The sequence below is a fragment of the Brachyistius frenatus genome, unplaced genomic scaffold (genome assembly GCF_029030835.1).
Source record: "Brachyistius frenatus isolate BFR_SWC_R1_liver_20210118 unplaced genomic scaffold, ASM2903083v1 Contig_79, whole genome shotgun sequence".
Classification (NCBI taxonomy): domain Eukaryota; kingdom Metazoa; phylum Chordata; class Actinopteri; family Embiotocidae; genus Brachyistius; species Brachyistius frenatus.
In genome coordinates this window covers 754,484-770,545 of record NW_027210678.1, presented here as the reverse complement: position 1 = coordinate 770,545, position 16,062 = coordinate 754,484, and the positions used below count along the sequence as shown (strand labels likewise).

General features: G+C 46.2%; 1 protein-coding gene across 2 annotated transcripts in view; it reads right to left on the bottom strand.

Moving 5' to 3' along the window:
- Positions 1 to 16,062, bottom strand: part of LOC138626888 (contactin-associated protein-like 4) — a 54,815-nt gene that overhangs the window by 32,561 nt on the left and 6,192 nt on the right. For both annotated transcript variants that reach the window (XM_069708861.1, XM_069708863.1), the window contains exons 2-5: positions 10,046 to 10,156; positions 6,957 to 7,150; positions 4,056 to 4,203; positions 1,340 to 1,546 (exon numbers count right to left, since the gene is read on the bottom strand). In XM_069708861.1, the coding sequence (XP_069564962.1) occupies positions 1,340 to 1,546; positions 4,056 to 4,203; positions 6,957 to 7,150; positions 10,046 to 10,156 (660 nt within the window). The remainder of the gene's footprint in view (positions 1 to 1,339; positions 1,547 to 4,055; positions 4,204 to 6,956; positions 7,151 to 10,045; positions 10,157 to 16,062) is intronic.

Sequence of the window (16,062 nt, the reverse complement as noted above, 5' to 3'; positions counted from 1 at the left end):
GATTAACGGGAGGATGGAGGAAGATAAGGATGCTGAGACGAGGAGCAATCCAGAGAAACAGATGTCGGGATGAAAAGGAAAGACAAAAATAAAGGAGGGAAAACTTCTCGGAGAAACGGAGAGTAAAAAAAAAGATGGACGGATGAAGCCAGACGGGGATCCTGTTGACAGGTGAGCCATATGGTGATGACTCAGCACACACACACACACACACACACACACACCTGCGAGCCCTAACACACGCTCCGGTGAACTTTACCATCCATCACTGTAACCAGACAGACGCAGCAGCTGAGATTTAAACCAATCAGGCGCCAGCGTGCACGTCGGCCGTCTCAGCCAATAAAAAAACAAAAAAACACCTGAAGTTATTTCAGAGGAGCTGATGATGTCATCAGCCTTCATACAGACGTTCTGTTCGACACACAGTGATGGACAGATGATACCAGAGACGCTTCCTGGTTACAGCTGAACGTTGTTCAACAGTTTAAAACGGGACAAATCAGCTGGTGGACGACGGAGAAGGAAATGTCTCCATTCTTTTACAGAGAAGAGTTTCCTTCCTGAACCCGGAGCAGAGCAGCTGTTAACGGCTGTCTGCACTGGGAGAAAACTGAAAGCTGTCAAGTCCTGTTTAGTCTGTCTGGCTTCTTATTGTGAGAAACACCTTCAGCCTCATTATGATGTCGCTCCATTCAAGAAACACAAGCTGGTGAACCCCTCCAAGAAGCTCCAGGAGAACATCTGCTCTCTTCACGACGAGGTGATGAAGATGTTCTGCCGCACCGATCGTCAGATTATCTGTTATCTCTGCTCTGTGGAGGAACATAAAGACCACGACACCGTCTCAGCTGCAGCAGAAAGGACCGAGAGGCAGAGAGAGCTCGAGGGGAGTCGAGGAAACGTCAAAAAGGAGACTTTATGATGTCATACTTTCAGCAGAGCTTCTTGTTCACAACGTTTTTGAGGAAATATTTCAGGAATTTAGCAAAGTTGCAGGTTCCCACAAATATTGAGGAGATTGTTTGAACTTGTAATTATGATTGTGGTTGTTAAGTTTTGACGCTGTAGCGCTCAGTCTTATAATAATATCATCTCCCACAAAACAATTGAGTTTTTCTTTGAAATGCTAATGCATCCTCTCATTATTTGTCATTTTGTGGTACATTTTTCAGCCTGTTTTCTTCCTAATAAAAGATGTTAGAGGTTTTTTTTCATACAGCTAATCTCCACTTTTCTTCTGAAAATACTGCTGATATTCTCTGTTTTACACTCCGGTATGTTGAAGCAGATATCAGTTCATCTCCGTGGTTACGAGTATGTTTGTTCCGTGTTGTACCTCGTCTGAGCAGCAGCAGCAGTTTTCCTCTCTCCAACTCCAGACTGAGGCCGAGTCCCTCCCGTCCCTCCGCCTGCAGCAGCGTCCCACAATTCCTCAGGGTTTTAAACTTCAGAGAGACGACCTCTCTGGACGCCCGCCGAGGCCCGGGACTCGGCCGGTACACCAGACAGCCGCCGTCGCCGTGGAAACCCAACACATCGGAGGCTGAAACACAGAACAGAGACCAGAGGTCATATGTGACACACGAGGGACTGAACTGTTTTCTGTTCATGACTTTTCTTGGAGAATCTCTCCGTTAATGTCTCGTGATCGTGTGATATCTGTGCCGAGGTGAGCTGAGGTGACTTTAACGCTGCCGGTGGCACAAAGAACAAACTGTTAAAAAACCAGCATCAGCTGAGCTCAGCCTCCATTTCAGCTGCACGACTAATTTCTCTGACTGAACGTTTTTTTTAATGAACTTGGCGAGTCTCTCCCTCCTTCCGACTCGAACACAATCAAACACCCGCTCTGCTTGCAGGAATGCTCTTATTGCGTTGTACAGTGAATTTCCTGCTGATTACAGAGCAGCAGGTTCACGCTCCGAACCACTGAGTCATCCTCCATGTGTGAAAACAATACTGTACTCCTCTATATACCATCCAGCTTTCTAATTAAGTCCCTGATTACATTTTGTTCTATGTTTTTATGTTATTATAATCAGCCCGATTCCCCGTAATTATCCCCAGAACATAGCGATGATTATTTTTGGCTTTGGTAGATACATCAATTAGGTTATAGTTCACTTATATTCAAATCACCGCAGTCAGTATCATGATAGAAACACACGAGTCCGCAAGTTAAGAGATTTGCTGGTCCAGTTGTTATGAGTCTTTACTTGCAAACCTACAAGTTAATCTAGATTTTCTATGTCTACAGCCGCTGTAGCAGCTCTGTGAGGTCGTATTTACCACGAATACTTTCCCAGGTTCGGCATCCTAGTGGAGCGTTTTGGCATTTTAATCAATGCTAATAAGCAGTTAGCACAAAGTACAGCTGAGGCTGCAGATATGAGGTCATATTCATTCAATGAAACCGCTGAGCTGACGACTGAGATATTAGTGAAACCCTGGAATCACCTCAATACCACATCACGAATGTCTATATTCAAGTCAAGCCATACAATTAGCAGCTCGTAGTTGTCTGCCTGTTTCAACCAGTCTCTCAAAACTCATATAATATATGTAGTGAAGACTTTAAAGGAATCCTTCTATGTGTTCACACGCTTGGCTCATAAAGCTGATTGACAAGAGACGATGCTTCAAATCTGGATGTTGCTTCACACACATGTTCAACCCAACTCACAGAAGATCTGTACAATCAGCACCCAAGATAAGTGTCACACATTCAGGATCTGACTAAAAGAGAAATGTGACTTTGATCGTTAACCGCAAAAATCTGATCAGTTCCTCTTTAAGTCCAAGTGAACATTTGTGGCCAATTCTCTTAAGCCGTTCCTGCGATAACGCATTCACGAGAATTAGAGGACGTGAGGTCACTATGACTTTGACCTTTGACCCCCAAAATCTTATGAGTTCATCATTGAGACCAAGTGAACCTTTGTGCCAAATTAAAAGGAGTTCCATTGCGGTGTTTTTGAGATATCACATTAACAAAAGTGGGACATTTGCGGATGCAGTGATGAACTGTGTTCACCGACAAAGGTTTTCAGAAGCGTTCCTGAGCCTATGCAGTGATTTCTGTCTGTTTAAACATGATACTGCCTGATAAAAGTATAAAAACATGGATGTCTATATAAACGTAAATGGAAATCCAATCTTTCAGGATCAGCTGAATGATGACGAGCAATGATTTCATCACCAATTAAAAACCAAAGATCTACTTGTATTTCTGAAGAACTGAAGTGAGATGCTTTTATTTCTTTACTGTTAAATAAATACATTTAAATTGGGGAAAAAGGAAACCACTTGAGTTTTAAGATATTGTAGAAAGACAGAAGAAACTTTTATAAACCTGTTTATTTGTATTGGTGAAATTACAGTGCGTCACTTCTTTGGAAAATTTACTGCAAATCAGCCTTCAAAATGAACCATTTGAGCACGTATACATAAACACGTGAAGTTGTTTTTGATATTCATGATGACGTCGTGTTCATGTGAAGGAAAGAAATCATAAAGGAAACAAAACACTGAGAGAACGAAACACTACAAACACCCGCTCCTTCAGGAAAACAGACAAACAGGATAGTTTCACCTTTTAGAGGCTTCAGTTTGGACGTGAAGGAGACGAGGAGAAGTGTCATCCTCCTACCAATCAATAGCATCCAAATCTTATGGGAAATAAAAGCAACGCCGACAGAATGAAGCAGCAGCATGTTTTTGTGGCTGAAGTACGAAGAGGAGGGAAACGTTTGATTTCTCTTGGTGTCTGAAAGCTGCATCGATTTATAGCTCAGAAGAAGAAAACTGCGGCTAAATATTCGTGTTTATCGCCACAAAGAAGCCAGAAGAAAAAAATCCTGAATATAAATAAATACGAGAACATGTTTGCAGCATATTTGTTTTTACTTCATTGTGAAGCTGAGGAACATGTAGAAACTGAGAAATTTAAAAAGGAACGAAAGGGAACTGTTAATACGCCTGGCGGTGCAACAATGGAAGAGCAAACAGGGTGAAAGTCGGCGGGTGTTTCTGCCGTAGAAAGCCGGACTGACCGTAGGGACATCCGTAGGTCTCCAGCCGGAGTCCGATGCGTCCACTGGGGTTCCAGTCCAGAGGGAGGAGGCGCAGGAAGCGAGCGACCGCCGGCTGCTGCAGCTTGTACTGAACCACACTGTCGGCATTACTGTTCCCTGGAAAAGACTGGAAACACACAGGAAGTCACAAACTTTGTTGACCCGATCATCAACCCCGACCTCCTCCCTGAAACCAAACCATGTCACGGCATGAACATGGGTCACGGTAAGTGCTGAGGACAGTCTCATGCGAGTCCTGTTCCTGTGTATGAGACTGTCAGGATGTGAGCGTATCATTGGCTCAAAGCTCTGAGCCAACCGGCATGAAGTTTGATTTAGGAAAAGAAGAGTGGAGTGAAGACTACCAAAAGGAAAAAATGACAAAAGAGAAATCATGAAGGGGAAAAAAAAAATCACATGGGGAGAAGAAATAGGAAGATAAACAGCGGAGAAAGCAAATAATAAAAGGAAGTAAATCCGTAGAAGTTTAAGGAAGAAAAGTCGGACTCGTTTCTCTTCAGCTCGAGAAAACAAACAGATAAAGACGAGAAAGGCAATAAAGAAAAAGATGGATTGCAGTATTTCCAAGCACCAAGGGAGAGGGGGAGGGGGGGGGGCAACCCAGAGGGGAAACAGAAGAACAACATATTTCCTCCCCTGGTCCTCGGTCTGCTCCCTCCTCCTCCTCCGACAACCTCTCTGATTCTCAGAGGCTCAGAAACACTTTGATTTGCGTCTGTGGTTGAGCAGAGTTCCCGTCGAGCGTCGGATCATGTTTTTAAAGCCGTTCTCAGATCAGATGGATATCCTCGGCTCATCCTCGGAGCGGGAACATTTTCAGGTTCGAAGGTACGAAACTCCACATACTGTGTTTTGCCGACCTGATTCGTCCCGGCCTGGATGTGACACGGAGGCGGGAGGTGAAGCCTCGCTGCCTCCGCGGTCCATCTGACTGATCTCTTCTTTAATCAGCTGATCCGTCTCACCTCGCGAGGCCGCGTCACGCCGTGTTTTCTGACGTGTTGTTACTCGTGATCAGCGGTGCAAGAAGTCATAAAAACGTCCTGCTAACACAGAAGGAACATCAGTAAACGTCACGCAGTGGTGAAGCGGTGCAGCGCTGACTGTTGGATATCAGGGACCAGATTATTCCGGTGAAAAGTCTCCATGCTGAACAGCAACGTGGGGAAGAGATTGAGTTCAAACCAGCTGCTTCTTACAAATAAAAAGAACAAATAAACATTTAAAACAAGTCTTCTGACCCGTACGACTATTCAGGTTATTCGTTTGTTTCGACCCTCAAATACGTCCCACAGGAGTGTTTCCTTGAACTGAGTGCTGATAACCAGCTGGATGGTCCCTCTCCTCTTTAACCTGGAGGATGCAGCGTCCATGATTTCCAAACAGAATTTCAGATTGTGATCCATCAGACCTCAGGACAGTTGTCCACTTCACCTCAGTCCATCTTCAATGATCTCGGTCCAGAGAAGGCGGCGGTGTTTCTGGATCATGTTTCTATCTGGTTTCTTCTTTGGAGAGTTTTAACAGCATTTGTGGACGCAGCGATGAACTGTGTTCACAGACGATGGTTTTCACAAGTGTTCCTGAGCCCATGCAGTGATTTCCACTCCAGAATAGTGTGTTTTTAATGCAGTGCTGCCTGAGGGCCCGAAGATCACCACCATCCAATATTGGTTTCCAGCCTTGTTCCTTGTGTTCAGAGATTTCTCCAGATTCTCTGAATCTTTTAATGATATTATGAACCGTAGACGATGAAATCCACTAATTCTTTGTAGTTTTACGTTGAGGAACATTATTCTTAGATTGTTGAACTATTTTCCAACCCAGTCTTTCAGAGAGTGGTGAACCTCTCCCCATCTTCACTGCTGAGAGACTCTGCCTCTCTGAAATCATCTTTTATAGCCAACCATGTTACTGATCTGTTGCCATGGTAACCTCATTAGTTGTCAGATGTTCCAACAGGTTTTTTTTTTCATCTTTACACAACTTTTTCAGTCTTTTGTTGATCCTGTCACCACTTTTTAGAGACGTGTTGTTGCCATCAAATTCCGAATGAGCAGATATTTTTCACAAAATAATAACATTTCTCAGTTTCAACATTTGATATGTTCTGTTTGATCTATTTTACATTAAATATGGGTTTACATGATTTGCAGATCATCACATTCTGGTTTTATTTACATTTTAAACAGCATCCCAACTTTTTGGGAAACAGGGTTTTATTATAATTGTTAATATTTTTTTAAATTTAAAATTGAATCTATCAAGGATGGGTTTTATTTATATTTCCTCATATTCAGTAGAGTAAAAGTAGAATTTCCAATAAATAATATTGGTACAATCCAACAGGTATGGAAGGATCAGCTGTTATCTGAGACGGTCTATGACTCTGTATTCACTTCTCTGTTCCTGTTGAGTCCCTCTTTAAAAAGTCCAACAGAGAGACAGAGGCAGAAGTGAAAAAGTGAGACGTAAAACAAATAAAACGGAGAGAGACACTTGACTTCCTCTCCGTTGGGGATCTGTTGCTAAATGTTGTGTCAGCAGATCTGCAGAGTCAGCAGAGCTCACAACGCCGGCTCATACATTATAAATGAAAAGATAAACTTGTGACGACTCGGTTTATCTGTACAGGATAGATGGAGCCGCACGGCGCCACATCGCTGGATATGAATTACACAAAACAAACAAAAAAACGTGTTTATTGATCCCTGCGGAGGAACACAGTCGATACGAAGCAAAAGCGGAGCAATTAAATGAAGTCGCTTGTGTAAAGGAGTAATACAAAAAATAAGACTAAATAATGAAACAATGCACCTGTGACGTGATGCAGTTTTAACTCCAGAGTCGTGGACTCACCCCGATGCTGTCCTCCTGTCTGTACTGCTTCCAGTTGTGTCCCGTGTCGCTGAACATCAGCAGGTAGGACGACAGCCAATCAGAGCTGCCGTATCGGCCCTGCGTGGCGACGGCCGTGATCTTGGTCCGCTCGCCCAGGTCGACCTCCAACCACTGATATCTGTCGGAGACCAGAGGAGACCAGCCTCCGGCTCCTGCAGGAGGACACCGCAGAAAAAAACACCAGGTGATTTATTCCATTTCTGTGGAGATGAAATCAGCTCACAAAAAACAACACCATGAATCGCACTGCTTGACCTTTTATTCTGAACTAAAATCCAACTTTTCTGTTAGGAAAGCAGAACGATGAGAATTAATCGGAGAAGACATCTTTAAATCCATTTAGAGGCTGTAGTGAGACATAAATAAAAACCTACCGAGGAATTTAAAACCCACAGCGACGTCGGCATTTTCTCACTTTTCATATCTCTGAGAAAAAGAAGCATCAGGTCACGTTTGAGGTAAAAAAAAAAAAAAAAAATCACCATTTCATCTGTAAAAATCATCTGTGTCAACTGAACATCTGTAAAACATCTGCTAATGAACTTGAGACTTACGACAAAGTGTTAAAAATGTAAAGAAATAATAAAAAGAAACTATGGCACCAGGATCAATACTGAACCTGATCACTTCTTACTGATAAAGTTAACATATGAAATTTAAGATAGAATTGTTTAAAAATCAGATTTTTCAGCTGACGACAGGCTGATATTGATGCCAATACAGATCCATTCTCATATTAAAGGTGGTCCATGAAGGAGGGGTGTGGTTCTGGATTGACCAGCTGAGCTGCAGGTTATTAGGTTCGGGATGTTTTCCTCCACAAAATAAAGAAGTGATCGATCAGAGGGGAGCTGAATTATTGATCAGCTGAGAATACAAAGAGCACCGTGTCAGCTGTTCTCTCAGATTAGTGCCGACACCTCATGCAATGTTTTAATAACTAAAAATACCAACTGGAACACTTAAAACATTATGTAATGCAGCACGGCAAGGAAGGAGAGGAGGAGGAGGAGGAGGAGGAGGAGGAAGAGGAGGAGGGAGAGGAGGAAGAGGAGAGAGAGGAGGAAGAGGAGGGAGAAGAGGAGGAGGAAGAGGAGGAAGAGGAGAGAGAGGAGGAGGAGAGGAGGAGGGAGAGGAGGAGGAGGGAGAGGAGGAAAAGGAGGGAGAGGAGGAGAAGGAGGAGGAGGAGGAGGAAGAGGAAGAGGGAGAGGAGGAAGAGGAGGGAGAGGAGGAGGAGGGAGAGGAGGAGGAGGGAGAGGAGGAAGAGGAGAGAGAGGAAGAGGGAGAGGAGGAAGAGGAGGGAGAGGAGGAGGAGAGGAGGAGGGAGAGGAGGAGGAGGGAGAGGAGGAAGAGGAGGGAGAGGAGGAGAAGGAGGGAGAGGAGGAGAAGGAGGAGGAGGAAGAGGAGGAGGAGGGAGAGGAGGAGGAGGAAGGACAGGAGGAGGTAACATGCCGTGTGTGTGCATGTGTGCGTGTGTGCGTGTGTGCGTGTGCGTGTGCGTGTGTGTGTGTGTGTGTGTGTGTGTGTGTGTGTGTGTGTGTGTGTGTGTGTGTGTGTGCGTGTGTGTGTGTGTGTGTGTGTGCGTGCGTGCGTGCGTGTGTGTGTGTGTGTGTGTGTGTGTGTGTGTGCCAAAAATGACAACACACAGCTCAAACACCAGATGGACGGATTTTGAAGGAGGAGGATGCAGACCAGAGTCCCACTGAGAGCACACACACACACACACACACACACACACACACACACACACACACACACACACACACACACACACACACACACACACACACACACACACACACACCCCAATATTCCATCGACCTGCTGTGTGAACGAGCTTTGAGGTAAAAACTGCATTCAGGTAATTCTGAAGAGAGAATGAATTAATCTGGAGATCAAACTGCGCTCCAGAAACTTCCTGATGGACAGAAGGTTTCCTTCAAGATGTCTGACTGCATGTTCACTCTCAGCCAATCACGTCCCAAATCATTCAGACAGACAAACAGACAACAACCGTGACGCAGCAGCAGACACCAGAGATGGAAAGATCCTTCCCAGGAAAACTCATCATCCCAGAAACATGATGAGGTGAAGCAGTTTGGTGCCCAGCGGGACGGACCGCTCCGTTTCTTTACGATGACGTCATGTTTTATCCGGTAGAAGTGCTGATTTCACGTTCTGCCTCAGAATCAAACTGACTCTGGAGAAGATGCCGTAGGTCATGTGACCGAGGAGTGAAACCCAGCTGATCGCCTCCTATTTCATTCTGCTTTGTTTTGTCTCACTTGTTCGCAGTAACTTCTTTTATGGTCCAAAAAGTACAAATAAAATCGACCTCTAATAGGTCACATGATGCCAACCAAACTGAGGAAGACCATGTGAGCTGTGACTGACAGCTGTCAGTCGTCCCACATAAACAAGGTTCAGGCTTTCTTTGGTGTTGCGTCTGTGGGAGGTTCGGGTCGCTCCGTCCTCTAACGGTTCAGGAGAAACGTGAAATGTCAGTAACGGAGGCTTCGGACCGGGCGACAGGCTGCAAAAGGTCGACGATGAAAATCTTCTCTAAGCCGCGACCGCAAATGTCACGGCGACCTTCGACTTGTTTCTTACTCGCATTTAGCTTCCAGGAATTAAACTCTGTAGGAGAAGATCACGTCTCCGCAGAGGGGGCGGAGCTTCACCGTCGGAGACCGAAGAAGGCGCCTCAGGTCAGGAGACACCGGCGGGGTTTTCTTTGATGTTCAAGGGGTTGTGCAACCGTGAATTTAGTCCCCAGAGTCAGACTGTCTACACCGAGTTCTGCTGGGACCTTCTGTGGGTTGTTAGCGTTGTTAACTTGATTTTAGTTGTTTATTAGTGACATTATTGTTTGTTAGCTTTGTTAGCTAGTTGTTAACTTGAGTTTAGCTGATTTTTAGCAATATTAGCTGTTTGTTCTGTTTGCGTCGCCGTGCTGTGTTCAGGAACGCTCTCTGAACTCACTAATCACACTTCATTCACATGCAGTCTGATCAAACATCACCGAGTCAGCAGCAACTCGTCCTCACCTTCTCTCCGGTTGAGTTTGGCAAATCCCGGCGCGTGGCTGCCGGACAGCTGGGAGGAGCTTCTGAAGGCCGACGGCGGCAGGTTGGACACCAGCGGCCTGTCGCACGCCTCTGTTAACCAATCACAGAGCACAAAACAAACATCCTTCAAATTCAAATTCAGCTTCACAGAAACAAACAAACCCCAAAGTGTCCCACATCCTGAGAGACGGAGCTCTGAGAGGCCGACAACAGCTGAACTTTCTGGGCAACAGCGACACATTTTTTTTAGCCTCAACGAGCACCTGAGGAGGGAAGTGGATTTTTATCACTGAGACGCAGGTTTAATCTCAGCGCAGTGAAAACAGGTGATCGACTCGACGCCTCACAACAGCAGGAACACATCGTCACTCCGCACCAATTCTCCACCACCAACACAGCTTCCATCATCCATCAGTGATGTCATCATCCATCAGTGATGTCATCGTTGGTTTGTGAACGTTATGAATCCTCCAGTTCAGATTCTGTCCGTCACCATCTTTACTAGTTCGGAGCGGTTTGGAGCAGGAAGTGACCATATTTGGACGAGCTGGGGGAGGAGCCAGCGGTGGATCTGACCGATCTGATCGGAAACCTGACGATACTACGTCCCGCCCACCGATAGCTGTAACCTCACTGCACCACAGGCCTGTCAATCAAACAGACAACACCCCCCAACACATCTTTTTGAAGCTTATTTTATAATTATTGATGGAATTTGATGAAAGAAGTTGAATGGGAGTCTATGGAGCCGGAGGCTTTTTGGAGCAAACCTTGAGTGGCATTCAGTGGTATTGCAGCTTGAGGCACGACATCCACTTTTATATACAGTCAACATCCTTCATCGGCCTCCCAACATCCACCACATGGTGATCATTTCATTGTTCAACAGGAAAACCTCACTTTATTTACAGAAAGTGGTATTAAAAATAAAGCAGCAACATTTTCCAAACTGAATTTTAACATCTCGCCACATTTAAGAATGTTTAAAGGACTCTAAAACTAGAACTCTATATCTATGAACACAATTAAATAGATTGCCGAGTCACTGACTTTTGCAAACATGCTTCAAATAGCAGATTTAAAGATGAACTTCCTGACAGTTTCTTTAATCTAAATTTGCAGCTTGTACTTGATGCACAACAGATAACTGCATGTATGATCCTCCACAGGTTTAATGTCCTCCTGCAGCTCTTCATCCTCCGATAGCCTTCCTCCCTGTGGGTGGTGGTGGGTGAATTACAGCGGAGTGAAGAGTTGAAGTGAGAGGGCCGGCTCTCAGACGCAGGCTGCTGTACTCCCTGAGGAGATAATGTGTGGTGGGAGCGGCGGCTCGCTGAGGAACACTCAGCAGAGATTTAAAAACACCGACGGCTTTTTATTGAAGAGCCGACGTCTCCGACGGCGCGACCAGCGGAGCACAAACACAGGCGGCTAAATGTTGAATACCTGCTGGCCGACGAACCTCAACACTGACCCCGGCTGACCTCAGAGCCTGCCGGAATCTTAAACTGCTGCACCTTCCAACAAAACAAGCGCTCCTCCTCCTCCTCGTCCTCCTTCTCCTCCTCCTCCTCCTCTTCGCTCTCTAAAGAACACCACCTGTCTGACATTTGTGTTTCAGGCCTCCAGATTAACAGAAAAAATAATAAATGTGATGACAAAGTCAGAGATGTGAAATAAACCCTGCTGGATGTCATACTGACATTTGACTCATGGTCAACATCTCCTCGGTTCAGTCACTTTCCATCACGATTCACACAGGCTCAACTTTATCATTTCTGACAAATGCTGAGTTTGACCACATTAAAAACCCTCCAAGGAGATTTTTTTTTTCAAATCTCAGGAGAGTCGAAGCCAAACGTATTTAATCAACCTTGAACCTGCAGACAAACAGCAGAGACGGGAGGACGGGCCGCGGCTCATTCAGCTGCACCGTCCACCTCCTCGCTGGATAAATGAGTCCAGGATGGAGCCGGAGACCCTGAATACTGACGAGCTCCATCCATCACCTCAGCACACAGCAGTGGGCTCAAGGTCCAGATCCTCAGAGACCCAAAGAACTGGAGTTCAGCGCCGCTCAGAGCCGGCAGGATAACGAGACTCCAGTTAACAATCATCCTCCATGTTCATGTTCTCTGCACCAACCTGCACCAATCTGCACCAACCTGCTCCAATCTGCACCAACCTGCTCCAATCTGCACCAACCTGCTCCAATCTGCACCAATCTGCACCAACCTGCACCAACCTGCTCCAATCTGCTCCAATCTGCACCAACCTGCTCCAATCTGCTCCAACCTGCACCAATCTGCTCCAATCTGCACCAACCTGCACCAACCTGCACCAACCTGCTCCAACCTGCACCAACCTGCTCCAATCTGCTCCAATCTGCACCAACCTGCACCAATCTGCTCCAATCTGCACCAACCTGCACCAACCTGCACCAACCTGCACCAATCTGCTCCAATCTGCACCAACCTGCTCCAATAAGCTCCAATCTGCACCAACCTGCACCAATCTGCTCCAACCTGCACCAACCTGCTCCAATCTGTTCCAATCTGCACCAACCTGCTCCAATCTGCTCCAACCTGCACCAACCTGCTCCAACCTGCACCAACCTGCACCAACCTGCTCCAATCTGTTCCAATCTGCACCAACCTGCTCCAATCTGCTCCAACCTGCACCAATCTGCTCCAATCTGCACCAACCTGCACCAACCTGCTCCAATCTGTTCCAATCTGCACCAACCTGCACCAACCTGCACCAACCTGCACCAACCTGCTCCAATCTGTTCCAATCTGCTCCAACCTGCACCAATCTGCTCCAACCTGCACCAATCTGCTCCAATCTGCACCAACCTGCACCAACCTGCACCAACCTGCTCCAATCTGCACCAACCTGCACCAACCTGCACCAACCTGCTCCAATCTGCTCCAATCTGCTCCAATCTGCTCCAACCTGCACCAATCTGCTCCAATCTGCACCAACCTGCACCAACCTGCTCCAATCTGCACCAACCTGCACCAACCTGCACCAACCTGCTCCAATCTGCTCCAACCTGCACCAACCTGCTCCAACCTGCACCAACCTGCACCAACCTGCTCCAATCTGTTCCAATCTGCACCAACCTGCTCCAATCTGCTCCAACCTGCACCAACCTGCACCAACCTGCTCCAATCTGCACCAACCTGCTCCAACCTGCACCAACCTGCTCCAATCTGTCACAGCGAGCAGCGCCACGGGCGTCTGTGTGGGAGACGCACATCAACCAAATGAAGTGATCAAACCAGCGCCAAGGCAGCGTTTCACATCTCTTCATCTTTAAACTGCCGAGTTTAACCGGCAGAGACGCTGACAGACTTTCAGCGAAGCTTCACTTCAAACAGCAGCTGAAACCCAAAACAGGCGCTGCGAGTCATGATGCCAGAAATATGCAGATTCAGAGGGAGCGCTGCAGGCAGCATCACTCGCACTAATGGCTCCGGGAGGACATATGCATAATGAAATATCTGCTAATTCACCAGCTGCACTTAGTAAATGATTTTAATATATTTGCCTCCGAACATCTCCTAATAGAGTGCAGCAGACCAACAAGTCTCTGAGGGGAAAAAAACTGTTTGGTACAAAATGTAATACTGTTCTGTCATTCAAATAAAATACACAGCACGAGGATGAACATCCCATTTATTTCACAGGGGAAACACTGAAATGAACGCTGGGGATTCATGAAAAGTAGAAACTCTGCAGTGCAGCAGAAGAGTTCAAACCACAAACTATTTTCATGCAAATGAGCGCCGGGCAGCACCGTGCAGCTTCTGTCTTTTTACAGGTCAGCAGCCGTCAGCGTTACACTTCCTGGATATGACGTGTGGGACAAGACGCAGGTTTGTTGGGTTGAAATTGTTTAGTGGGAATTCTGCATTTTCTGATTTAGTTCAAATGATGTGAAATCTCTTCTTCAGCTGTGTTTCTAACTCTGTTCACGGTAAGGTTTGCTCTGACCAATCAGCAACCAACGGTGACGTCTCCCATTCTCAAGCCTCCAATTCAGATTCTGTCCGTCACCATCTTTGCTAGTTTGGAGCGGTTTGGAGCAGGAAGTGACCATATTTGGACGAGCTGGGGGAGGAGCCAGCGGTGGATCTGACCGATCTGATCGGAAACCTGACGATACTACGTCCCGCCCACCGATAGCTGTAACCTGACTGCACCACAGGCCTGTCAATCAAACAGACACCCCCAAAAACAGGTCTTCTTGAATCTTCTTTTCTAATGAATGAGGGATTATTTTCAGATGGACCTCCAGAAAACTAAGAAGAAGGAGTGACTTTAGCTAACAACACCGAGAGAACTGATGGACACATTTTATTCACTTTGGATTTGATGAGAGAAGTTGAATGGGAGTCTATGGAGCCGGAGGCTTTTTGGAGCCGACCTCTAGTGGCACTCGCTGGTATTGCAGCTGTAGGCACTTCTGCATCGGCCTCATTTTTCAGACTTGATGTTGTCAACTGATGTTGAGCTGCAGCCAATCAGCAGTGAGCACACTCAGACAGCCTCACACGTTCACCAAACCAGCAGGTCCTCAGAGACCAGAGAACATTTCACACCAGATCCACAGGAGAGAGACTGGATGTTGTGACTGAAGGCATCAATGAACAGTTCTCATCTCCACCCGCTGTGTGTGTGTGTGTGTGTGTGTGTGTGTGTGTGTGTGTGTGTGTGTGTGTGTGTGTGTGTGTGTGTGTGTGTGTGTGTGTGTGTGTGTGTGTGTGTGTGTGTGTGTGTGTGTGTGTGTGTGTGTGTGTGTGTGTGTGTGTGTGTGCAACTTCTTTACACCTTCACTAAACCACATCAGTTGCAGCATCAACTAACCCTCCTCCGGAGACATGGAAGAGAGAGAAGAGCTCTTTAACAACCTCCTCACCACATAATGTGATGTTCTCCAGCAATCATCCTTCCTGAGGGCTGAAGCTCAAAGGCTGCTGGGATTCCTCTAAATGTTAACAGAGCAGTGGAACTGAGGGGAGTTAAAGTCTTGACTCCAATTAGTGCGAATGAAGGATATGATGGTGAATATCTCCTTTCACAGGACGGCGGTCTCGTCCTTCGGTGCTGCTGCAGTGGACCTCAGTTCTCTGGTCTCTCCGAGGAGCTCGGTTCTTCCACCATGTTCCCTCAGGTTCTCTTCTGTCCTCTGCACAGATACTGTGGCTGCACACTCATTTTAAAGTTTGATGATTGTTCTGTTATTGTCAGCCATCTTCAGGGAGAGGAAGTCAGCACGGGCAGTTATTGAAAACTTCGTACTGGTGCTCAAACTACTGTTTCCTTCTGTATGGACGAGAAGAGAAACAACAACACCCGAAAGAACAACAATACTGGAACAAACAATGAGTCAGGGACTCGCTACAAACATCGAGGGCAACAAAGTCACCTTAGAGGGCAACAAAGTCACCATAGAGGGCAACAAAGTCACCTTAGAGGGCAACAAAGTCACCATAGAGGGCAACAAAGTCACCATAGAGGGCAACAAAGTCACCTTAGAGGGCAACAAAGTCACCTTAGAGGGCAACAAAATCACCTTAAAGGGCAACAAAAGTCACCTTAGAGGGCAACAAAGTCACCTTAGAGGGCAACAAAACCTTAGAGGGCAACAAAGTCACCATAAAGGGCAACAAAAGTCACCTTAGAGGGCAACAAAGTCACCATAGAGGGCAACAAAGTCACCTTAGAGGGCAACAAAATCACCTTAAAGGGCAACAAAAGTCACCTTAGAGGGCAACAAAGTCACCATAGAGGGCAACAAAGTCACCTTAGAGGGCAACAAAATCACCTTAAAGGGCAACAAAAGTCACCTTAGAGGGCAACAAAGTCACCATAGAGGGCAACAAAGTCACCTTAAAGGGCAACAAAGTCACCTTAGAGAGGGCAACAAAGTCACCTTAGAGAGGGCAACAAAGTCACCTTAGAGGGCAACAAAGTCACCTTAAAGAGGG